Source organism: Mytilus edulis, chromosome 5 (genome assembly GCF_963676685.1).
Source record: "Mytilus edulis chromosome 5, xbMytEdul2.2, whole genome shotgun sequence".
NCBI classification, from domain to species: domain Eukaryota; kingdom Metazoa; phylum Mollusca; class Bivalvia; order Mytilida; family Mytilidae; genus Mytilus; species Mytilus edulis.
In genome coordinates this window covers 25744396-25771676 of record NC_092348.1, presented here as the reverse complement: position 1 = coordinate 25771676, position 27281 = coordinate 25744396, and the positions used below count along the sequence as shown (strand labels likewise).

At 31.2% G+C, this 27281-nt stretch overlaps 1 protein-coding gene across 1 annotated transcript in view; it reads left to right on the top strand.

Moving 5' to 3' along the window:
* LOC139523297 (uncharacterized) overlaps nt 1-27281 on the top strand; it is a 31767-nt gene continuing 4486 nt past the window's right edge. The window contains exons 1-35 of the mRNA XM_071317165.1: nt 1-79; nt 916-1503; nt 1822-1851; nt 2571-2663; nt 3721-3855; nt 5302-5436; nt 5862-5990; nt 6509-6628; nt 7212-7337; nt 7761-7871; nt 8389-8520; nt 9276-9383; nt 9689-9811; nt 10392-10499; nt 10894-11019; nt 11585-11692; nt 12122-12241; nt 12554-12661; nt 13034-13165; nt 13643-13747; nt 15461-15586; nt 15797-15913; nt 16210-16335; nt 16664-16780; nt 17372-17503; nt 17911-18021; nt 18543-18668; nt 20209-20316; nt 21330-21455; nt 22271-22378; nt 23206-23316; nt 24160-24285; nt 25214-25318; nt 26275-26400; nt 27163-27270. Coding sequence (XP_071173266.1) covers nt 13-79; nt 916-1503; nt 1822-1851; nt 2571-2663; nt 3721-3855; nt 5302-5436; nt 5862-5990; nt 6509-6628; nt 7212-7337; nt 7761-7871; nt 8389-8520; nt 9276-9383; nt 9689-9811; nt 10392-10499; nt 10894-11019; nt 11585-11692; nt 12122-12241; nt 12554-12661; nt 13034-13165; nt 13643-13747; nt 15461-15586; nt 15797-15913; nt 16210-16335; nt 16664-16780; nt 17372-17503; nt 17911-18021; nt 18543-18668; nt 20209-20316; nt 21330-21455; nt 22271-22378; nt 23206-23316; nt 24160-24285; nt 25214-25318; nt 26275-26400; nt 27163-27270 — 4477 coding nt within the window. The 5' untranslated portion in view covers nt 1-12. The remainder of the gene's footprint in view (nt 80-915; nt 1504-1821; nt 1852-2570; nt 2664-3720; nt 3856-5301; nt 5437-5861; nt 5991-6508; nt 6629-7211; nt 7338-7760; nt 7872-8388; nt 8521-9275; nt 9384-9688; nt 9812-10391; nt 10500-10893; nt 11020-11584; nt 11693-12121; nt 12242-12553; nt 12662-13033; nt 13166-13642; nt 13748-15460; nt 15587-15796; nt 15914-16209; nt 16336-16663; nt 16781-17371; nt 17504-17910; nt 18022-18542; nt 18669-20208; nt 20317-21329; nt 21456-22270; nt 22379-23205; nt 23317-24159; nt 24286-25213; nt 25319-26274; nt 26401-27162; nt 27271-27281) is intronic.

Genomic DNA, 27281 nt, shown 5'->3' with positions numbered 1-27281 from the left:
CAAGGTTACACGATGTCTCGCCTGTTGTTATTGCTGGTGGCATTTTGTTTGTCGTTTGGTATAATAATAGCTCAAAATGGTAAGATTAGTAATCCAACAGTTAATAACACGTCTATTTATATTGATTATGTCAACTAAATGAGAGACAACAATATGTATATCAAAGACTTCAGGAAAAAAACATAATTCTACAGAATAATGGAAAAATGTTCTGGTTGCTTTATATTCAAATATAATACAGAATGTTCCATCATAATCTTAGGTCAACGGAAAATTTATTTAATTTTCTAGGGAGCTCTCCAATTTATCAATAGACAATTACTTAAGTTTGAGAAATATCTTTGATCAGAATATAAGTTGTTATACATGTAAATACATATTGGAAGTATTAAATATAAGTATCAATACAGAGAGACTCAAATAACTTTAACTTCAAAATTAAAGCGACTTTATTCTTGTTCTTGGACTAAAAACATATTTTTTTGTAGTTTGTGTTCTTGATTCAGTTACCTACACCCTACACCGCAATGTATTTAGGTTTGTCTTTCGGAGATACCAGTCTTATAAAGTTTTTACCTGAAGCTCGTTCTAAATAAAAACATCAGTGACGCTTTAGATAAAAAGAAAGTTAAAAGCTAAATCAAGGACGTAGTTTAAGAGCATAAAGGCCCAACTAATAAAATGCTTGCCCAAATAAAGATGTTCTTTGTATCCTGCAACCGAATATTTAACAAAACATTTTACCAGATATTGTAAATGCATTTTTTAAAACTTTACAGGTATTGACTATTATATACTTTTTTCTTTCCGATAAATTAATATAGAAATGTATGTTATGTGCTCTTTGGTAAGGTTGTTGTCTCTTTGCCACATTCCCTATTTCCATTTTCAATTGTACATCTATTCTATTTTTAGACGCAGTGTGTGTCTCTGGTGAACTGGATCTGGTATTTATCATTGATGCTTCAAATAGCATAGGTTGGGGAAACTTCTTGAGACTGAAGAATTTTCTGAGAGGATTTCTCACTCACTTGTCTATAGATAATGGTGCGGTCAGAGTCGGGGCTGTCGTTTATTCAACGACGGTAGAAATAGAATTTCATCTAGACTCGTACACCACATCAGCTGACATTGATAAACATATGTCAAAAATAAAGTACACAGACGGTGTAACCTTCACAGCTGGTGCTTTAAACGTAACCAAAAACGTCTTATTCACTGCAGCTAAAGGGGACCGAGAGGATATCCCTAATTTCGTGATACTTGTTACAGATGGAAATTCAAATTATAGAAAAGATCTCACGATCGAATATGCTGACAATCTTAAGGACGTTGCTGTTATTTACGCTTTAGGTATTGGCAAAGAACTTGAGGAAAACTCACAAGAATTAATGGCGATTGTTCGACAACCAGATCTTGGGAATGCTGATATGTATCAAATGCTGAAAGATTACCAAGCCCTCGAAGAATTAAAAGTTGCTATTTTTGACAATATGTGTCCAAGTAGGTCAAATAATTTTTCATTTAACATTTATATGATATAAAGTGAAATAGGATATAGAATTATTTCGTAAATCATTTTTTTTTTTAATATATGTGTAACACAGCTTTCTTGTAAGTTTAAAGTCTTCCTTTTACCGCAATTTTACAATTCATGATAAAGAGAATTTTCCGTCATCTTTTGTATGCGCATGCCATGTTTTCGAAAATTGTATACTTCTTTTGTTATTTTATAAGGGAGGATGATCTAGTGTCGTCTTATTTTTGCAAATATATATTATCAAACAGTGCTACTAATCACATGTTTTATTGTTTCCATAGTTATACAACAGAATACAGTTATACAGAATGGTAAGTAATTATTTTATCTAAAAATGAAAAAAGAAAATTTGTCAGCATTGTTTACTATGAATTTTCCATAATGTAAAAGAAATGATTCGTACGTCAGAAACAAATGGTACCATTTATATTTTGAAAGAACGGTTCTAAAGATATTTGGGTCCTTGTGGGTCTAAACATCATCAGTGCACTGACAGGTATTGTAATCAATGTAATTATGTAAAAACAAAAACATACAATGAAAACAGAATGCAGGTCGAACATTCTCTTGCATTATCCAATACGTAAAAACAATGAGTTATTGTTTTAAAACTGCTTTACGGCGATGGAAGTTTTAAACGACATTGACTGGCTATACAGCGGTAGAACCCTGATCGCAAGTTATCCTACGTGGGAGAGAATCGGATCCAGATTTTTCTTACTCACCCCCTGGGATTCGAGCAACTCCCCACCACCACCAACCCACCTCCAAGTATTTCGGATCCAGATACCCGTTGTTTATATTATACCACAAAGTGTTTACTATTCCGTTAGTAGTATACTTTGTAACGTATGCGCTTATACTATTTGTCAACGGTTATAAATAAAAATTTGCGGCAAAACTTACTTTTTGAGCTATTTAAAAAGAAAAACCAACATAGCATGTAATGCCTTTCAGATTGCTTGATTTCTGAATCACTTAAATTTATTAAACACTTAAAATTAATTGTGATTATTTTGTTTAATTTAAGGTTCTCCTTGCTACGAAGAAGGAAAAGTGTTTGAAAAAAGATGCCGTACATTTAAATGCATCAATTCAAAATGGAAAAAGATGGGTTTTACTGGTAAGTAATTTTATAGGGCAAACTACATATATATCCACTTCATCTGAACATTAATTGACACAGTTTGATGTTAGAAGGTATTTACAATACAAAAAGGATCAAAGGCAGTATTACATATACCGACGATGAATTTATACCCCATACTAGTAAAGTCTTTGTATAAATAAAATATTACAAAAGTAATGCTATATAAATCAGATTGCATAATTCCAAAGATCTAAAATCGCAGTGCATGTTAACATTACTATGTTACTATTACAACGCCAGATCTAAAAGAGAGTCTGAAGATACCAAAGGGACAGAAATACCAATTGGGAAACAAAAGTACACACAACACCATTTGGAACAATGAAGACAGAGCAACACGAATCCCACCAAAAATAAATAAACTGATTTGAAAGAAGGATCCGAAAATCCATGATGATATATCCTATAGAAAGAAATCCATCAACATTTTCTTATATATTATATATCAAAATAATGTCAGAAGTGAAAATCTTAACAATATGAATATCTTATCAAAACACCAATATTTATAAAAGAGGGACGAAAGATACCAGAGGGAAAGTCAAACTCACAAATCGAAAACAAACCGACAACGCCATGGCCAAAAATGAAAAAAGACAAACAGACAAACAATAGTACACATGACACAACATATAAAACTATAAGAATAAAGAATAAGCAACACGAACCCCACCAAAAACTAGGGGTGATCTCATGTGCTCCGGAAGGGTAAGCATATCCCGCTCCACATGTGGCACCCGTCGGGTTGCTTATGTGATAACAAATCCGGTAAATAGTCTAATTTTGTAGGTCACATTCATGAAAAAATTATGTTTTCATTTGTTTTTCATGTAAATACATTTTCTTGACCTGATGGTAATTACATTTTTTCATACTTTCAATTTTTTGTCTGCAAATATTATATATTTTTAAATTACGTTTTATCTCTTTACCTAAACTTCTGTAGTTTTATTGATATGCGTTTTTTAAAACTACAAATTCACTTTAAAATGGTTTGATATATGCTTGTATTATATATTATTTCGTTCAGGCTGTATCAATAGTGGAAAATGCTTTGAATGGGGAGAAAAACGAAGTGATATATGCTACCAATATAAATGTTCCAAACCGGCCGGTTGTTCAAATAATCTGTGTCCAAGCTTCAACTACAGACTCATCAATGCAGGTATGTCAACCGACTGTTCAATAAAAGTACATTATTAGCGTGTTAAATGACACAGTTATCGTCCTTTGACTTTGTCGTTGTCTACGAATATTGTCCCTAGTGTAAACATTGTATAACTTGCATTTTTGATACACTTTTACAATTTATTTCTTGATATTTAATGCATGAAATATTAAGATAGTGAATGAAATAACATGTTAAAATAATTTGGATAATGAATCTTTATTTGAATTAGTATGGTCCAGTTAAAAACGGTAAAACATTAGTATGTCTAAATTTGTCAAACATAATTTTAGATCCTCTTAACACAGAATTGTCAATATTTTCAGTTAGAGCTAATAGAAATTTCATATAATTTGTCCCAATAGTAGTTCACTTCACTTTTTGAGATGGTATCGGAGCGAATTTTCATAATTGAGTATATTGTCTAAAAGAATAATACTCCGATATAACTGTGTTCTCGGGTCAGAGTTGAAAATACAGGTATGGCATAAAGTTTATCAATGCAGGTATGTCATCTGAATTATCAACGATGGTTCATCTTCAGGTTTATCAGTTAGGCATGTCGATAGTGTTTTTAATACTGATGCGCATGGATATTTTCAAACATTAGGATTTAACCAGGTAAATGAATGATGGTACATTATCAGGTTTATCCTGGTTAGTATGTCATCATGGTAAGCAAGGTTGATTTGTAATCATGTTAATTAATGCAGGTATACATGTATCATCAGATTTATTGATGCTGGTACAACATCAGTTTAACAATAAGTTATATGTCAGGTTTATCAATGATGGTACGTCATTAAGGTTGTATATGCAGGAACGTAACCATATTTATCAAAACGTCATCAGGTTTATCATTATTTGTACATCATCATAGGTGTATCACTGTTTGTACATCATCTTGTTATCGATACTGGTACTTTAGCAGGTGTATAAATAAGTATATGTCATCAGGTTTTTCAATTCGGGCACGTCAGCATATAACTTATATATAAGAATACGCCATAATGATAAACAAATGCTAGTAAATTAGTATATTAATCAGGGCTGGTTCATCAGCAGGCTTATTTTTGACAGGTTTTGAACAGCGGTATACTACTGTTGCCTTTATTTATTAAGTAAGGTACATCAATCTTCCTATCTTACTTTAACAGAAAAATAGTATTTTTAAAATACAATACAGGACATACTAATGTAGATCAAAATGACAAAATAGAGAATCATGGTCAAATTGAAATCCAATTAACTTTGAATATTTGAGCAATTGAAAACAAATAAGAACATAATGTGATTAAGTGATTTTTCTCTTAAACATTTATTACGTTCCCTTTCGGGATGAGTAGTGTTTAAGTGATTTATTCTAAACCTTTATTACTTTGTCTTGCAGGGTGAATGGCGTTTAAGTGATTTATCTTAACCCTTTATTACTTTGTCTTGCAGGGTGTATGGTCGACGGTCAATGCGTTGATGAAAATAAAATTGTCGAGGACACAAATGTCTGCGCCAACTATCAATGTATCAGACGAACCTTTGATAACAATGAAGTTTACAGCGAATATTTGATGGTCGGAAAAGGTTTGTGTGTCACCGTTCTTCGTTTTTATTTTTTATCAATTTTTTTTTAACGTTAAGCTGTAGCAATATTTGAAGATACATGGTGAATGTTTTAATAATTGTATTCTGAACGACAACATAATTTATGTATCAAAAATAATCATTCTCAATTTGTTTTGTGTTGATGTTATAGAATTGATCTAGATTCTGTATGTTAGCAAGGTAGTACCGGTTTAAATATATAAACCGTCCGTTGTCTTGCTTAAACGACATTTATACTTGCATCAAAGAGATAAAAAACATTTTTTTTTCGAAAAAAAATACACTACATTTTAAATTACTTATTTCCTAAAAGAAATTAAGTTAAATATACATTGTACTATCATATTTAAAATTTAATGTATGAAGCTTTTATAACATACATGATTGATAAAATCTGTTTTCAGAATGTGTGCGATCTGACGGAACATGTAATGAGGTTGGTTACACGTATAAAGAACACTGCATCAGCTACGAATGTCAAGCCTCAACTTTCAATGGCATCCTTACTGCTGAATTTATACCTGTGAATACCGGTAAGTAATTTTCTATACTTGTAATGAAATAAAGCATTCGCGTTTTATGAATACGTTAATCTAACCTTATTCAGAAAGCCACCGATTTTTTAAATCACATATTTGTCAGTGGAACGTTTGGTTGGTTTGAACAGGAACATATATATTGTTAACCATTCTGTTCCCAGATTCGTATCCTGCTTCAGGTTATATAGTGTGATGTATTTTCATATTCATTGCTCATCCAATTTTACCGAATACTTTTATATCATTTCACACATAATGGCCATGTCTTAATGTCTATTTATTTATCAGAAATTACATACCAACGATTTATAAATTTCGGAATTATGCTTCATTTGAATTGATTCATACAATTTATAATGTGTAATCATATGTATTGCTGATCAATCTCCTGTTTAACGAATATTTATAGCTGGTGCATCATTTGTGATAATTATGTTGCAGTTCAACTTCTCCTCATAAGTCATAAGTGTTTGACAATTTTTCACATATAAATATTTTCACCTTATTTTCAGCATGTAAATATGGCAATAAGTGTGTACAGCTCGGTGAAAGGGTAACAGAAGTGTGTGACATATTAATCTGCAACTATGACGACAAAGCAATGGGTTATGAACTTATGTTGGAATCACAAGGTATTTAATGTTCTAAATATTTAATGATTTCCATGCTTCAAAGGCCATTTTCCGAAATATTAGTTGCTGCATGTATAGGAAATCGATATAGAGATAGATTTCGAAAATATGAAGTATGCCGAACACAAAACCGAGAACAAAAACTGAATGCAATTGGTTGATAAATGATGACAATTTAAATCCTAGCCAATTAAAACAATCGAAAACATACAACAAAAGAAACAGCACATAGAAAATCTTGTCAATATTCAATACGCGCTGCACCAGAGAGAAAGGTAGTGTTGGATCAATTCGAAATATTTGCTCCGTAGATTGTTTAGCAGTTGTATCCTAAATCAAATAAACCAGAAGTGACAAGAAGTCTCATTCGGTAACAGTAGAAGCAAATCCCTGATTGCCTGTTTTAGAACAATACATTCAGTAATGCTCGAGTTATTTCAAAAACTTGTGTGCTATAATAGTATTAATACTGACTATATCTCACATTGTAATATTAACAAATATCTCACTGTATACATTTATTTGGGACAACTGTAAAAATATAGGATAAAAACATGTACCCAATTGTTTTTTTTTAATTCAGGCTGTGAACATAATGGACAATGTTTGATGAAAAATCAAAAGGTCTTTGAAGAAAGCACATGCACAAACTTTGTGTGTTCATACTCTAAGAGACAAAACAGGCTAGTGATGAAGGAAAGAGTTGCAGGTATATACAATCATATTCACGTAAAGTATTGACATGTATTAAACAATATCAAATAATATATCTAAATCAAAAACAAGTTGAAGAAATATTGACCTTCCAATAACGCAATGTAACTATTTAGTAAAATGGTATTCTTTGTTCATGTATCCATTTTGTCAATTTTTTTGTTTAAAGGGGAAAAGGGGTGGTAAAAGGCAAACATGCATTATTTGATCTCAATGCCACAACTAACCAAAAAAAGTCTTAATGACTTTGACATAAGAATGTTTGTTAAATCTATCAATAGCTGGTGTTTCTATATATAACAACCAATATTTTACATCACATTTACCGGTTGATATAGCCGGTTAACTTCATTTGATTTAAATTCGACAAAACTTGATAGTTTATATGACTTTGTTTCATTGTTGTGTTCCTTCATAGGTTGCAAAGGGACAGATGGTAGTTGCGCTGCCAAAGGTGATGTCGTTACCCAAAAGGGTTGTATCAAGTATCAGTGCGACAACAAAGGAAATTTAGAACTGATTGGAGCAGGTTAGATGGTTTTAAAACTTTAAAGATATGTTTTAAGACTGTAATTTCTATAATCTCTATTCAAAGATAGTTTTGTCTTATAATACTTTTCACTGATTTTAAGTATTGATAAAATAAAACTTAATCAGTTGGCCTACACATTCTTTATCAAATCAATTTGAACATTAAGCCACCAACTGAACATTTAATAAAAGCATAGCTTATAACGTAACGTTAAAAAATCGTATTGTAAGGTTTCAAAATAAGAATTAAAATCATACCAACTATATGATAGAGACAAATAGTTATCAAAGGTACCAGGATTATAATGTAGTAGTACGCCAGACGCGCGTTTCGTCTACATAAGACTCATCAGTGACGCTCATATCAAAATAGTTATAAAGCCAAACAAGTACAAAGTTGAAGAGCATTGAGGATCTAAAATGCCAAAAAAGTGGTGCCAAATATTGCTAAGACAAAGACAGAAACTGGGAATTTTTTCAGTCTTCATTTTTAACTTAGATATGAATAAATTTAGGATGTGATGTTGGTGGAGAGTGTAAACCAGTTGGATCAAAATGGCGACAACCTGGGGAGTGTGCAGTGTTTAGATGTGTATTGGTAGACACAATGGATGACTCAGTTGAAACAGATATTGAACAAGATTTGGGTTTGTATATATATATTTATATAATTCTTAGTAGCACATATTTGTAAACTGTATGTGTAATACGATCAATGACAATCATGGTACAAATACCAGCCATCCGTGATTATATCGACAACAGTCACGATTACAAGGAGTTTATAAACAACCTTAATCATGTTAATTGTATGACGGCACTTCAAAATACGAACGTATATAGCTAACACCTTTCGCCTTGCTTGACTGTTTTCCATGAACTCATTAGTAGTATTCTGCCACATATCAACATATATATTTACGTTGTGCAGATAATATAAACAGTTTTGTCGAAATCGAGGCTAATAATTATGTGGGGTTTGATAGACAGGTAGTGTATATTCGTACTATGTACTATGTACTAGGCGGTGCCGACCAAGTTGACGTCCTTGGTCCCCATTCCTTTTCATATGTATTTTCGCACCTTTTTGTCTTTTATATATATATATAATTAAATTGTATGACATTTTTCTGAATGAACATTTGAAGCTTGGTCGCTACAATACCTATAGTGGCGTGATTGCTCAATATTATGAAATAGAGTACATGTTTAAAACAAAATTGCCTAACAATTTTATCAGTTTATGACACTGTAAATGTTTTGTTTTTTGTCTTTGCATTGACTTATATATTCATGTATAACCCGCATCTTATTTGTAGAGATGACGATAAATCTTCGATTTAATCATAAATCTAATCGCAAAATAGGTGAAAACAAATCACGTACATTTTCGATTTTGCAGAATGTCACAATTTTGATGGAGAATGTGTAAAACCTGGTGAAGAATTTGATGACCACTGTATGACCTACAGATGTAAAAACAACGGCAAATTAGATAGAGTTGCTGCAAGTAAGAATTCATGTGTTTATGGTTTATTGTATTACATTGAAAAAAAATAAAAAAAATAAAAGTACTATATTATATTTTGGATAATTAAAAAAAAAAGTTAAACAAGTTAATATAAGACTTTATTAGTGCAGAATGTATAGCATAGGAAACTATGAAAACAAATAATTACAAAATATTCAACTCACATCTTGTTTTTGCAATGCATTTTATTGACTAGACATCTGTTAAATATGCCAAATCTTAATGGCTTATTATAATGTTAAAGTTTAACTGAATCAAACCTTAACTTTTTCTGTACCAAACAGAATGTGAATATGATGGTAAATGTTATGATATTGGAGATGACTGGGTGGACAGAAAGAGATGTAAACACGTGGTTTGTAGGGCTGATAAAAAGTTAGGGGCTGTCTTCTTTAGAAGGAAATACGGTAATATGATATGAGAATTGATAGTAGTAGTATTTTAATAATTCCAGTTATGTTTAAAAAAGATAGACTTAATGTAAAATGATTAATAGCACGAATACCGAACTCAAAGGAAAATTCAAAACAGAAAGTCCTTTTATCAAATGGCCAAATGAAAAGCTTAAACACATCAACTGAATGGAAAACAAATCGTCCCCTAGTAATATAATGTAGTATGCAGAAAACAAAAAAACAGTAGTATTGGGCTTCTTTATATTGTATAGTTCAATAAATGTATTAAACCAGATACGTTCAATTAAAATCTCGATATTTTTGTAGTGTTTTTTTTTATATTAGGTTGCTGTCTGATGGTGAATGGATTCATATTGTCGTGATTTTGAAATATAGTTGGTAATGTAGATTGACCGCAAACAATTCAGAATACGTACGACCAGTTTTTGTCGTTAATTGTTTTGTGAAACTTTTCAGAGGACAACACTGTAGTTTTTAAGTTGATTTCTCTGAAAATAACTGATAATTTGTTCAAATCGTTATATAGATTAGTTACACTCCATTGTTAAACATGTTGTGAAAACCATTGCAGGTTGTAAAGATGACAAAGGAAACTGCTTTGCACCAGGAGAGTTTGCAGTGAAGGACGGAAGTTGTGTGAAATATAAATGTTATTCAGACCATATATTGAGACGAGAAGGTTAGATTCCAAGTTATGAACTAATATGGTTTAATAAACAATAATCTCCCATCAATTTTTCCAGTAACGAAATCAGAATACTTCGACGAAAAAGATGATATATCGAGTATTATATTTCGAATAATAGGAAACAAGTTAATACTAATGCAATCAGATAACAGCTTGATGTATGAAGTATTACATTTGGTAAATGTTTGTGATGGAACCCATTTCAACAAAATGCGTTACATTCCGGTTTTAAGTCGACAAGTCACGGTTTTGAGAGGTATTATTTTTTTTTTAATTTATCAAATGTTCAGAGGATCATCGGTTGAATGTTGAAGCTAAAGCAATCTTATCATTCATTGATTATATTATTTTGTATTCAATAAATATTATGGAAAAACCTTTACAGATTGTGAGTTTAAGGGCAAATGTTATGGCTCTGACGAGACATGGGTTGATATGGCTGAATGCCTGAAATTATCCTGTTATAAAGACGACTTTACTGGCGAATCAGAACTGTCTTCTTCTCCATACGGTAAGAGTTGATGTATTAATACACACAAATATAGTTTTGAATGTAAATTATAAATAATTTAGATTAATTGAATGCAGTTAGTCAATATGTGACATTAAAATATTTGATAGAAAGAATAAATATAAATATACGTGATGTATAATTGATAGAAATATAAGTCATCTTTTTAAACATTATTAATCTTCGGAGTTCAGTATTTTTGTGATTTTACCTTTTTAATATCAATTTGTTTTTCTTTCCCTTTGAAGCATTAACCGTACATATGCTGATAATGTTTCATGAGGAAAATGGATATTAGTTTGTACAAAATATTAAAACGGATACAAATTCTAATCCTTAGCTATATATATAGAATAACATGCGAATTATAAATGCATGTATGGTATTTATTCCGTATGGTTTTTCTAGCATCACAGTGAAACTATGAGAAGAAGAAAACAACATCTGCTAGTCGGACTACTCTCTCATGACAAAAAAACTAAAATCATTAACTTTATTTGTATCACACTTACTGACTATAGTATATTCATTTGTATGATTCTATATGGTATTTGTGACTTTTTAGGTTGCTTGGAAGAAGGCATCTGTAAAAATCCTGGTGATACATACGAAAAAGATTGTCAAAAATATGAATGCCAGCCAAATGGACAAGGATTCCAGATAATTGATTCTAGTAAGTTATTTAATGGAAGATTAAATTAGTCTAAATTGTCATTAAAACGCGTCATGAGCAACAGTTATTTGGACTTTGACAAAAGCAATTATTTGCAACAAAAAGGTTGATGTAACTGGTTTATATACTTGAATTGGTTATAATTGTTTTAGCCAATGTAGTGTTAACGCTTTAAGATAGATAAATGTAAGGAACAATTGTCTTTGTGCATTTTACTTAATGGTAAAAAAGTGGAATATAATCATATTAAGATGTGCAAAGGTCATTGAAGTATATCTAATTCTATCCATACTAAGAAGAAAACAATGGTTTAAAAAAATGAGTTTCGAAGCAATAAGGTTTTTGATAGGCAACTCATGTGTTGAACTGAAATGCAATTACTATTGTTGTACTGTGTTAAATAGTATAAATTTCCAATTATTCGCTCAGAATGTCCATGGAAAAACAACTGTAAAAATTTGAATCAGACCTGGTTTGACAAGAAGACATGTAGACGATACGGTTGTTTTGAAGATGAGGATGGATTAGATATAGAAGAAATTACCTATGGTAAGAAAAATTTAATAAGTTTGAAAAATGTAAAGAAAACAGGTGTAAAACATCACAACATTTTTAGGAAGTACCATTTTTTTCTAATCGTAATAAACTTTATTTTGATCATTTATACATGCATATCCATTCATAACGAACACAATCAAATAGTAAAGTGTGTTCTATTGAAAGAGAAGGTACTTACTTACTAAATGTTTAAGTTCATTAATTGAACAAAACGATAATTCATAGTTTACATTAATATTTTTAACATAAAAGCACAAACACTTTTCGAATAATATAAAACTACGAAACTATTTTATTTTGCAGGATGCCGTGGTATGAATGACGAATGTATTAATGACAGGAAAGATTTAGATCAGGACAATTGTATCAGTTATGATTGTAACAATGGAAAACTGGTGCCACAGAAAGTTGGTAAATAAATTACGAATTTACGAATATTACGAGTTACACATCAACGACACAGCAAACAAACAAACAAAAAGGAATACCATAAAAAATACAAAAGAAATAATACAACAGCATATTCTACTGTGTATAAATTGGTAGTTCACGATCGGATTCTTGTTTTGCTTCTTTTGAATGTTTTCATTTGCAATTAATTACAAAACCAAGAATACAGCTGAAATCTGATTTTCTTTTGTCTTTAATCGTATATAGAATTTTTATATTTATTTTCTTTTTATATTTATTATAGGAGAAAAAATATGTTAGCCTTAATAATCTACTACATTATACGTTGAATATATTTGAAAGGATAATTGAACCCTATAATTTGTTTCAAAGGTTGTGAGTTAGATGGTGAATGTATGAAAGTGAATGATTATAGAGTTGACTCAGACAAATGTATTAAATACAGATGTGTTATGTCAAGTGCTGGAGACGGCTTTATTGCTACTAAAATCAAAGAAATAAGAGGTTGGTAATACTAATTTAGGGAAATTAGGAATACTTATTATAAATGAGACGTCGTATAGTTTCTTTTTTGATGGACTATCTATTACAAATAATGTGTTTGGCTAACATGGTCCGTCATCACTAGATACCTATTTTTGTACTCATTAATATTGTTCTAGGCTAAAGTCGTCCGCATTTACTACATGGAATCACATAATTTTATCACCTTTGGTACCATCATTACCAAATCAGATTATTCTTTTTGTAATTTTAAACAATAATACTTGGATTACTATTTGAGAGTTTTGCACAGTTTGTAACTATCGTCATAAAGAACATTTACAGTGATAACTGATGGTCATTAAAATGTGTCTCTACTATTTTATGTATGTCCAGCAAGAAATATCCATGCTAATATTTGTTTCAATACTTGTAGATCACTTTGAGAAAGACAAATGCGATCATTTTACGTGCTTATATTCTAATAAATACTTTTAGGTTGCCTAGACCACGACCAATGCTTCTTCCCTGGAGCTAAGAAAGTAGAAGATTGTAGTACTTATGTCTGTTCAAGGGACGGAACATTTAAGATACAAGATCCACGTAGGTTTATTTTGAGAAATACAATTAGTCTTTAATTTATATGCTTAACATGTTAATGTCTATCATTTAGTTGATGTAATGTTAAGGTATACTAGAACACACCCGTGATATCACTGGTCCGTGACTGAATTAAAGTATGCGCAAGCCTTATTTTAGTATTAGTATTGTCATCTGATAAAGTCATGCCAATTATAAAATACACACTTTTTCTCTGCTTTCAAATTTTTCAGTTTGAACCCGTCGAACTGGAACTTATCAATTATTGGTAATATTAATTATAAACAAAAGGTCCTGGAGTATTTTTTAATCAACAGCATTGTCCTATATAAGTTATAAATAAAGTTGAATTCTTTGATTCGCTGTTTTACGTCATGCCCACTAACAAATTGAAAACTGTACCTTTACGGCTTATTTTTAGTCCAGATTTTTAGTATTCGTATTGTTATCTTAAAAAGTCTTACTGGTTAAAATATTACAATAGGTAACAATTTGACAATTTAGTAATGTCAACCCTGTGATTACGACCCGTGTATATAGCATATTAATCCTGAATACACCGTTTGGTGGTGCGCCTGTCAGATGCGGAACGTACAGATAAGGTAATAGGTAACAGGTGAATATACTATTGGTATCGGTATCGGACTCGACCCGGAACTTCTTAATTATTGGCAATATCAATTACGTGGAAAACAAAAGGGCCTGGAGTGGTGTAATTTTTAATCTACACCATTATGACCCGTGTATATAGCATATTAATCCTGAATACACCGTTTGGTGGTGCGCCTATCAGATGCGGAACGTACAGATAAGGTAATAGGTAACAGGTGAATATACTATTGGTATCGGTATCGGACTCGACCCGGAACTTCTTAATTATTGGCAATGTTAATTACGTGGAAAACAAAAGGGCCTGGAGTGGTGTAATTTTTAATCTACACCTTTGTACTATATTAGTTATATATAAAGTTGAATTCTGTGTTTCGTCGTTTTTACGTGATGACGGCTGACAAATTGAACCTCGTAATTTTAGTATTATAGATACATTTTTAGACTCTATAATGCATCTGTTAGCAGATCGTTATTTATGATCTTTAATTTGATGTCACATGATTCAGAATATCACTATTTTTTTTCTGTGAACTCCTTCGCTTAAATAGAAAAATAACAAATCAGCTTGATTGTTTGCAAGTTGAAAAATTAAATAATTTCAGAGGAGATGAATACTATTTCTTTTAATCGTGCAATCAGATACTCGCAAAATTCGTAAACAAGTCATATAGATTAAATTTAAGGAATCAACTTTTCAGACTGCGACTTTATATTTGTCTAGAAATGATTTTGCGAGATGCTTATTCAACCGTCTTGTGTTGTAATGTTAGCTGGGAGTTGGCGCATTAAAACTAGTTACATGCCGCTTGTATGTACCTATATCAAGTCAGCAGCCTGTAATTCAATGGTTTCCGTTTGTTGATGTTTATTTTATATTTGTTTTTCTTTCATGATTTTGTTCATTAATAATGACTTTTTTTTTCTTGTTTTAGTTATTTTACATTTTCTATTTCGGGGCCTGTCAAGGCCGACTGTATGGTATTGGGTTTACTTATTGTTGAAGGCCGTATGATGACCTTAATGTGTTAAATTCTCTGTCAATTCGGCCCTCATTTTGATATTGATTGCTAACTAACTTTATCAAGAAATTGTATTTTGTTGCAGAATGTGAATTTCTTGGACAGTGTATACCTTTAGGAACAAAATGGAGAAATGATGAAAAGTGCAAGAAATTCAGATGCGAGCTAAGCAAATTAACTGGTCGACCAGTTGTTAAATCATTTGTATGGGGTAAGATATATTGACTCTAAATATTTGACGCATATAAATAAAAATGTTGTTTTAATACATTAAGACTATATTTTCACACGGCAGACAAAATAAATAGTTCACATATCTATATATATAAAATATTATCATGATCTTACGAATACATGTTTCATGATATTTCATGTTATTTCATGTTATTTCATTATTGTCTTAATCATTTCTATATTAAAGGCTGCATGGGAAGAAAGAAGTGTGTTAAGTTTGGTGGGAAAAGGAGATTGAGAAGATGTGTTGTACATCAATGTCAAAAAACAGATGCTGGACCCAGTTTTGTCCCTGTTAAAATTGGTAACTACTTTATTTCATTTAATCATAACTTGCCTATAGTCAAAGTTGAAAGGCAATGGAGGGAATCGGCTAATATTGTTAATGAGTATGGGTAATAATCAAGATAAAAGTAATGCAAATTGAAAAAAAACCCCAACAATGAACACTTTAAACATGCCATTTGGGAAATTCAGAGTAGTTTGAAATTTTATAATGCAAGGTGCATAACAGATATTGCATATTTTCTTTCCATATACTCTTAAATGTCCATGTTATAGAACTACAAGCAATTCGTACACAAATATGTTCTTTCATAGGATGTCTAAAAGACAATGCGTGCAGACCGCTTGATTCCTCATGGGTCAATCAAGATTTATGTGTTAGAGAGACATGCGGATACGAAGAGGGAAACATGTTCCCAGATATATTGCCATCACCATACGGTAAGTTTGGTTGATTTTTTTTAATGTGGTTTACAATTAATAAACAAAGTTAGTTCTTGGGTAACTTACAGAAATCGATATATTCGGAATAAGATACAACAGTAGTTTATCGATATAAAAATACATTTTGGTGTACCATTTACGTTTTGTATTTACAAATTATTTTCAAAAAAAGATTGTACTATAAACTTTTATCCTAAGCCAAATCGAATACAAATTTAAGACAGATGTGTTCGAGGAGTTTATGCATTTGGCTATATGATTTTTTTTTAAATCTCTGAATATGGACTTTTATTGTCATATCACAGAGTTATTTATTTTATTAAAGGATGCACCGATGAATCTGGAGTATGTCGACCATTTGGCGCCAAGGTCAAAGATGAGAACAATCCATGCATTAAATACAAATGCACACGATATGGTACGATGGTACCAGTCATAGTTGGTGAGTATTCGGGGTTGTTTTTGTAGCTTTGTGCTATTTACTATTTGTTTGGTGAGCATTGATATAAAAGAGAATCTTTATGCTGAATTGACGTTTTAAAACCAGTATCCATTAATGTGGAACATAATTTGGAGCTGATAGTAGAAACCAAGGTCACTTCTTAAAATCCTATTACAAAGTCGAGTATTTAGATTTTTGATTTCGTAAGTTATATTTAAGCAAAAATAAAGGAATTTCGTCTAAAAACAAATGTTTAAATGCGCTTTTATAATAATTTTGAGTCAAATGTGTCTAAACGTAAAGTATAGATTTTATATATAGTACGAAAAAAAGAGAGACGAAAGATACCAGAGGGACAGAGGAATAGGTGATCGAAAGGGTAATATAAGTGAAGGCTATTCTAAAATTGTTCAAATTAGTATTTGAATAGATAGACACAAAACATAGCTAATCGTAGTTGTCTGAATCGGCTTATGATAGAGGTGGTATTTGATTTCGTCATAGCCATTTAAAAATAACAAATTTGTATGACAATATTCATGATAAACATATAGCGTCTTTGATAGTTATTTAGTTAATTTTGCATTTCAGGATGTCCTTACAATGATAAATGTAAAGCTGATGGAGCTGTGTGGAGAAACACAAAAACATGTACAACATATAAGTGCAAGCGTGAAAATGTCAGTCCAACAAGGGTTATAATGCATACAGTTGAAAAGCCAGGTAAAAAGTGTTTAATACTTCAGATATTTTGCTAAGCATGTAAAAAGTACAAAAACACTTTAATATATGTTACTCACCCGCCTTATACCTACTTCTCAAAATGTCACAATAATTGATTTAAAAAGGAAACACACTTGTTTTACAAATACATATGTGAGTGTTTTAAGGTACGGTTTAATTTATTAACAAGCATGTGAAGAACTTTTTCAGATAATCAACGGAAGACGGATGTAAACTGCTGGCTGAGCTAGCTTGTTTTTATCAGCAATACAACCAATAACTTGTAGTTGTAGAAATGTATAACAGCAGTTTCAAATTTTGACCCTCCCTTTCCCCTCCAAATTGATTTTTACTTTCAATTTGTTGGTTCGAATATTTGAATTTAACATTTTCTGTTATTTTAAAAGGATGTAAAGGAATAGATGGAAAGTGTGTTAAACAGGGCGATACTAGACGATACGAATGTACTGATTATGTATGTGATACGAGCAGAGGAGGACTTGTCATAACTGGTCAAGGTATTTATGTAATGAAGTTACTTTACGAAAGTACTTGCTAGGTTAATGACTCAAGCAACAGTGTTTCTTGAAATCGGGAAAATATAATGATAAGAGTTTAAGCCACAATACGAGAATACGCCAAAAACAAAATTAATAAAAATAATTAGGAAAGTACAATCAGAAATGCGACCTTAAAAACTACTACTAGACGTGTTATTTCCTTGATTATGACGTATATATTACAGCAATCAACCCGCATCTCTAGGGTAATGAAAAGTTTCAACTAAGTATATATATGAAAATTGAGCCAGTGAATTTAGTTCATTCATAATACGTTTTAATTTTTTTAGTGTTCATATTTCTATTTTATTTGAATGAAATATGATTCTAAATTTACTAAAAGAAATTGATTAAAATTTCGTTTTTCTTTAATACTATAATGTATATAAACTCTCTTATAGAGAAAATTGCTAAATTTTACCTGTAAAATCCTTTCCATATACATTTTAATACTGCAAAATTATATTAAACTTTTGTAGGATGTATGCATTGGAAGGAATGCAAACCACTCAATTCAACATGGATGGAACCAAGGACATGCATAACATACCAATGTCGTTATGACCAAGTATTAAACGATTTATTCATAACAGAAAAACAATATGGTAGGTGTTTGTATAACATCTGTTACCAACAATTAGGAAAGCATGAAAAACGTCGCAAACTGAAGGCAATTCAATTCGGAGAAATAAAGGGCAAAACGTTTCCTGAGACAGTAAATTGATAAAGATGGTTTAAAAGGGTTAAAAGTTTACGACAAACACGTACTGAAAGTATTATCGCCACCATTGAAAAAGCGACCGTACCTTTTGAAAAGTTAAGCTTATAATACTTAATTTATGTTCAGAACAGTACCACAAACTTAGTTTTAATGTGACCTGAAGCATGTAAGTACCAACGAATTGTTTCACAGATTGTATAAAAACTGATAACACCAACATATGAAAATATGGTGCATGCTTCCGTTAATTAAATATTAATTCTAATATCGAATTTAGAAAAAAAAATCGATTGGAAAATATCCCTGATGCCTTAACAGAACTATATTTTTTGTTATATCAATGCATGATATGATCTAGAATAAACTTATTAGACTTAGGGCACAAAGTTTATAGTTATTTGGTTTTATATGCGGGTCATTACATATTTGTCATGGAGGTTAACTTTGACAGATGAAGCATTTGGGTCTTTGAAGTTTAAATTAACTTGAGTAATCATAGACACTTTCAGTTTTGTTACAATTTATAATTTGTATCAACGAACTTACCTCTTGTATCAACAAAGAAAGGATGTATGAGGTTTTGTTTTGCGCGCGAAGCGCATTATCTAGCATAATCAAAAACTAAATCAAGTAAATCAATTAGTATTCTAACATTGTATTTCAAACTGATGGATTTAAGCTTACGTTTTATTCGTTCTATTAGATAGCATATTTTACAAAGAAATGATATTGACAAACTATATTCATGTCACCAGTATTAATATGGGTTGCCGGATTATATATAAATGCGGTACTAGCACAGAAGTACTTGCAGGGTTTAGACTTTATGAACCGCAACATGTGTTTGTAATGGAATTTAAAATTAAAGCCATTTCGTTGAAAGTTAAAAGATCCTGATTTCAAAGACCGGTTTGAAATATCTGTTTCACAAAGGGTCTTTCATTTTTCCACTTGTAAAAAGCAAAATCCATTCCATTTCCTCAATAAGCACATTGTCAGATGCGATGGATCGCTGCAAATTTGTTGCTTTGAATACCAAGAAGGGTGGCACACGTGGAGAAGAATCTTGTTTAGTTGGAATTTGTTTAGCTTCATTTTTGATTTCCTTGTACGTGTTATGTTATGTCACTATTGTTTGTCTTGTATGTCAATTTTCATTTGGCCATACCGTTGTCTGTTTCTATTCGACTTATGATTTTCGATACGGCTTTGGTATTTCGTCTCCTCATAGCTGGCTAGGAAAAACCACTAGAAAGCACTACAAGACAGCAATATGTAATACATTATTCCACTTTTAGATATAAGAAAATAAATAAATAACATCATCACTATGTGTATGCTATTGTGTTTCACATAATCCTAGTTGTAGATACAAAAAATAAAATGAATATCATCATCGCTATGTGTATGTTATTGTGTTTCAGGTTGCCAAGATGAAAGTGGAGAATGTTTCAGCAAAGGCCAGCGAAAGCAGCGAAGTTGTAATAAATTTGTTTGTAATGCAAAGGGAAACTTCCAAGTTGTCAAAGCAGGTAAGTGCAGTCCTTTTTTTTGGTAATAAAAAACCTTGATAACTAAATATACTTAGTTTACTTATTTTCATGTACCGAACAAACAATTATTTCACAACATAATATTAACTGTTATTGTTATAAAATTTTAGAATTGAATATTCTATATGGAACACATCTACTAAATGGAACTATAGACTAATCAACAGAAGAATACGTATGGTAACTTAAATGAGACAGCATCCAAAATAAAAAGTTCACCAACAACTGCTTTGTTTCTTATTCTCAATGAAAACAAATATAATCTAACGATTCTAATTAGCCCAATTAATATAAAATATAATCTTGATATAAAAAATTATGTGTGATGTCATATAGCAGTTACGCTAGTCGATTTGTTTATATATTGCCACTTTAGGAGTGTAAACACCACATCAACTGTGATACGTATGCATTTTTAAAACCTTTAAATTAAACAAATACAAGTTAAAAAATATTGAAAAAAAGAGTAAAAACACAAAAATACTGAACTACGAGGAAAATTAAAAAAGGAAAGTCCAAAATCAAAAGGCAAAATCAAAAGTCCAAACACATCAAACGAATGGATAACAACTGTCATATTCCGGACTTGGTACAGGCATTTTCTAATGTAGAAAATGGTGGATTGAACCTGGTTTTATAGCTAGCATAACCTCTCACCTGTATGACAATCGCATCAAATTCCAGTACATTGTCAACGATGCGTGAACAAAACAAACATACTCAAAGAGTAAAAATGTCAAAAATAGCAGTACAATTATGGCAGGAAGATATACCGATGGAAGGAAATGGTCTTTACTACAGCTAACAATATTGGCCGTTTAAGGCTTACACTCACGACTTTATCTGCCATTGTTAAACATCTCGGAGTAAGGCAAAAACAATGAAAAAAAAACTTAAGAAAAAGTGATACATAAAGGATATCTTCTAATCTGGCATATATCTCTTTCTTTGAAACACACTTTGATTATTGGAAACATGTTGGATCATTTTAGGATGTGAAAAGAACGGCAAATGTTACGCTATTGACGAATCATGGCAGGAAGGATGCGTTTGGTACACATGTGCTATGCTCGATAAAGGACCTAACTTTGTAGAAACCGAGATCGCAGAACGTCACGGTTAGTAGATGTAGATCGTTTAAAACACAATTCACCATAAAATTATATGTTGTCGCTAATGGAAACAAGATCTCTTAAAGTTCAAAATGAGAAATATTTTGCAAAGTAAAACATTATTTATTTGTACAAATATCAATATTATATACGTGTCATGATCATGCCGTCATTCTATGAGATAGCTGCTGACAAATGTTTAATGTTTAGGATTTTACCAGCATAATATGTGCTATATTTTTATAATTTCTGTGACTTGGCTAACTAACTAGTTTCAAAAATAGGGGAGTATTGTGGTTATTATGAGTTTGTATGACTGAAAGTACAATTAATTGATTCTCCTTGATGGTTATATTTTGTTCGAGCTTAATTGGGGTTTTATGACTCCATCATATGGTCTTGTCAAGATGTGGTTTGAGTATCAACGAGGAAATTCTGCATCCGAGTCACAATTTTTAAAAGATAACCATTATAGGTCAAAGTACAGCCTTTAACATGGAGCCTTGGCTTATGCCAAACAACAAGCTATTATGGGGCCCAAAAATGACCAGTGTAAAATCATTCAAACAACAAAACTAATCTATATAAAACGATAACATGAAACACTTATGAACCACACAAACAAAAGAAAACCACTGAACATTGCATTGAATACATCAAGTTGTTTAAATTGTTGTGTATTTCAACATTGATTTTTTATAGTAATTCCCAGTGGCTAAATTGACTTTTCGTTCCAATTCATTATTGAAATATTTTACAGGAGTAGGTTTGCTACATTTTTGCAAAATTATAAATGATTTGTGTTCATTTCTTACAAACAGGTTGTGTTGGAGTTGATGGTAAATGTTATGAGCCAGGAGAAACTTTCAGAGATGGATGTATATCATACAAATGCAAACCAGGAGGAGACTTCGAAGAGGAGAACTTTGGTCAGCCTTTTGTTCTTTAATCTTGACATAAAAAGACATATCATCTTAAGTGAAAAAAATAAAACATAATTTAATGTAACGACTGCTTTACATCAATTTACATCATTTAACAAAATTATAGTCACTGATGAGTCTTTTGTAGACGAAACGCACGTCTGTCGTATATACAAAATTTAGTCCTGGTATATATGATGAGTTTATACTACTACCGGTAATGCGTTTTAAAAAATATTTCAGTCAACAAGACTCTTTTATTATAAGGATTTTAGCTTTTACCAATTATTTTGACAATTAATGCAATTTGTGTCTTTAGTTAAAACATATGTTATTGTTCCAAAAAAAGACAAATGGATTAGACACAAGTTTTTCAACTAAGTAACGTCTTCTCCAATATATACATTATATATAAACATGAATGAACATTACATAAATCTGACTTTAACCAATTATTATTTAAGCATGAAGATATAAAAATAAATTAAATATAATTTTTAAGAATCGAATCAATGGATATTTATCATTTAATATAACCAATCGAAAGCGCCTACTAAAGTCGTCATACACACATGCTGCGTTCGAAGTTATTCACTAAGTACCATTAGGTCAGTTAAAGTAAATCAACATGTGGTTTCTTTTAATCTTCAATAACTATGTTTTTTTAAACTTTTGATTAATGAATGATATATTATTAATTCTATTTTTTCTTCAATAATCAATTCGTTCAAGTTCAAGTAGTGGGTGTCATCAAAATGCATCGCTGATATAACTTAATTCATAGCATGGCATATATATAATTATAACTGATTTCAATATCATCTTGTATACAGGCTGTGTTGGATTTGACGGAGGATGTGTATTACCAGGAGAAACAATAGATAATGACTGTAACAAATACCAGTGTGACCCGTCTTCGTTAGCCTTACAACCAGTTCATATGGGTAAGTATACTATGATCAGTCATTGCTAACTTTGAAAACCAGCATGTATACGGTACTCTGATCTTTTAAGCATAGCAACCAGTTCATATGTGTAGGTATCACTGCGAAGCCTGTCCTCGTAAACCTTGAAAACCTGCATCTATGCCAGTGTGACCTCCCTCGTTTGCCTTCCATAATATAGTTTAAACATCAGAGTAACTAGTCTTCCCCAGCTCTGTAATCACAAACGTGTTAACACTGTATGACCAATTATTAGATTTGCAATCATCGTTAGGTTTAGAATGTTGATTCGAATTCCAGTGTGACTTCTCTTTATCAGCTTTGCAACACAGCTTATATATCTATTGATAAAGCGATCTGTTGTTCGCCTCGAATGACTTATATTTGTTGATTGACTTGTCCCAGTGACACACACATTAAGTTATATTGGTATAAAGTATTTTCTGCCAACATAAGAAATGCGTGCTAGTTTGCAGAGTTGTTGCGATGTTGGAAAATCGCAGGACTTGAAATAACGGGGGGTTTTATGGATCCGAGTCGATGTATTTATTTTGCAATAATTACATATAGTAAGATTTGTAGTTTGAAAAAACAAATAAGTAACGCATTTGCCACAGTATCATCAACTACTTTTGCATTGTTTTTTTTTTGTATGGTTTATATCCGTTTAGTTTGTTTTTAATTAAGGCTACCGTTATAATCTTCCAGGGCTATACATTTTCTAGTTTAAACATATTTATTTATAGTAGATTGGGAAACAGGTTATTGAAACTTAGTTCTATGAGATGTGCTTACAAAATACACATTGTACATCTAACCAAGAGTTTCAATAAATTTTTTTAGCTTGTAGCGTTAATGGAGTCTGTAAGGAAATCGATGATAAATGGTTTGACAAGGAGACATGTCTGGGTTACAGATGTGTTTACAATCCAGAAACCAACGATGTTGACGTCATAGAAAGAATTTCAGGTATGTAATATAAGAAATTAATACAGGTACTAGCTTTTTATTCAGTTATAGCAGATGCATGTTTCGGTTTTTTATTACCATCAGTTGTGTCGTTATCAAACAGTTGGAAGGCAACATCAATAATGAAATCGTTGAGTTTGGAAAGCAAATTTCAAATAGTTGGGCAAAATATGTTTAAGGCCATCTTTGCCTTTAGTGTTAGTATCAACCCAGGCTACATGATACATATAGCCCGGAGCCTGTGTATCATGAGGGCCTCAATGAAAATTAGACTATTTCGAATTGAGTTACCCTCTTTAAATAAAGAATTTATTATTATTATTATTATTATTATGAGGCCGGATGTCTATTCAAGGACTCCGAAGTCCAATCAGTGGTGCTGCCTACCTTATTCATAAAGAACGTGACCCTATTGTAGGAACATGGGACCAATCATTTGGAGTTGGCAAAGTTTATATAGAATGGAGTTCGAGAATAAAAGTAAATGTTATTACTATATTGGAAATGACCTTTGGTGTTTTTATGCCCAACACATTGAACGTATTGATGGCTTTTCATAATAAAAAAATACTTCTTCGTTGTTTTTGGTTATATTTAATTATCCGTTAACTATTGTTGATAAAATTGATTAATAAATACTTGGTTCTTTTAAAGATGTTATGCAAAGATAAGAGAATAATCGCTTTCCCTGGGTACAAAGCATTAAATTGTAAAACTTAAATAATTGGGAAACTACATTTAATATCAGTTAGACATTTTTTGTTCAATGCAAATGTTAGGTACATGTCTACGTAAGCAAAAGACTTGTTCAAAATCCTTGACTTAAGGTTGGTGGGAAAATAATTCACCAGGACACCTCTATTTCATTGTCAACATAATTATATCTTTTGTGTTGTGTTATAACATCCTTAATTAATGATTGTTATAGGATGTCAAACTGCTGACAAATGTGTACGCCCAGGCGCAAGAGTGAAGGGAAAAGATTGTGTCAAGTTCCAGTGTAAACAAGGAAAAATGGTACCAACGGATATAGGTTTGTGATACTATTTATATTTGAATGGCGATTATTTAATTTAAGTTTGTTTTAAATCTATTTTACCACTTGTATGTTGATATAGTTCCTTGAATTAGAATCTTTAGTGTTCAGACTTCACTTGTTAAACAGAACGGCTACTTTATATCGAAATGCCTATGTAGCTTTACCAATTTGATTTGATTAGAATATATCTCCCGTTAGTAAGGTAATGCCTTAACATGCGATTTATATAAGGTTTGTGGTAAACACATACTTTATTAAAGGACGTAAATCATGTATCAGATACTATATATGTGAAGTTCCTCTAATTTATAAAATTTGTGGCGAGCATTACATTGTGCAAGTTATATATTGTATTTAAATATACCACCTCCTGGATATAATTTCTTGGCTACCCAAGAAAACGACTAAACACTACTATCACATTATTTTAATGTTATGTCTTCGATAATGTTTAGACAATATTTTCGTAATGACAACATTTAAATGCGCTGCTGGATAACTCAGACTTAAACAAAATCGGCCTATAACAAAATCGGCATATAACAAAATCGAAAAATAACAAACTCGGACTTCAACAAACTCGGCCTATCATCATGTATATGTAGAATTATATTGAACAAACTCGGATTTTGTTATAGGCCGAGATATCATGGATTCTGTAAATACACTGGTATTTATATCAAAACTTATCTATAAATGTTATGGTAAACAAGTACCGATCAAAATCACACAAACAATACTACCACCTTCAACGTGTATGAGTAAAAAATATTTTGAACACAATTTAACCATAGCAATTGATTGAAGACAGTAAAATACTGTGTTCTAGGTTTCTTTATGCAAAAGAAGTTAACGCCACAAATATTAATAAAACCAAGTTAATGACTCCAGTTAAACAGTTTCAAAGAGGAAGATATTATATTTATGTTCTACCATATACAATGATGTAGGTTGTGAATACGACGGAGAATGTCTGCCATTACATATGAGCATACAAGAAGGTTGTTCGTGGAAGAAATGTGTGATTGCAGCAGAGGGTCCAAACTTTATTGATACTAGACTTATAACTGAGCATGGTAAGATAGCATACAGTTCCGTGTCTTTTATTCAAATATTATTATTTTTTTAAAATTAAAAATGAAGAATTTATAAGGCCTTTTGCTAAATATATTGCTCTATCTTTCATATCGAGGTAGTACACTGATAGATGTTGACTTTTACACCATTAAGACACGTCAGTGTGTAAAACATACGAAAATGGGAAAGAACACAAATAGAACCGTGTGAACTATTTACGGAACATGGCGTTTTTTGAAATTAAAATTTTTGTAACTTAACATTTAAAGCCAGGATTACGACAAAATTAGTAATAAAGTCACATTGACATTTGTGGACGTATGAATGTTTGATTCCTGAGCTAGTTTTTAATCGTTAAACAGTGGAATGCACAACATATTCATTTGATATTCACACTAAAGAATGCGTAACGTAAGATGGTCTTTCCTTCCTTTTTATGTTGGAGTATTTAACATTTACTAATCTCTAATGTAATTATTCATCGTCATGTGACTAACATAATCACAAGATAAGTTATGCTTCTATCAGCATTAGAAGACGTAAATGGGTTTTTACTTTTTAAAAGGTTTATAGATATTGAATTATTCATATTTGAAACAAATTAATTGATTAATTGAAACGGAATGGTTTATTGAATTGTTTTTCAATTTAATTTATTTAAAAAAAAAATATATCAAGAGTTTTATACTCAGTAGATATTTATTGTTTTCTATTCATATATTTGATGGAATTTAACATGAATGTACACATTTACTCCAAAGGGTGTTGGGATTGTTACCATAAATGCCATCGTGTTGGAGACGAGTTTACTCATGGTTGTAAAACAACTCAATGTATGGCTGGTGGATTTTCAAAAACTATATCTAATCGTGAGTACAAT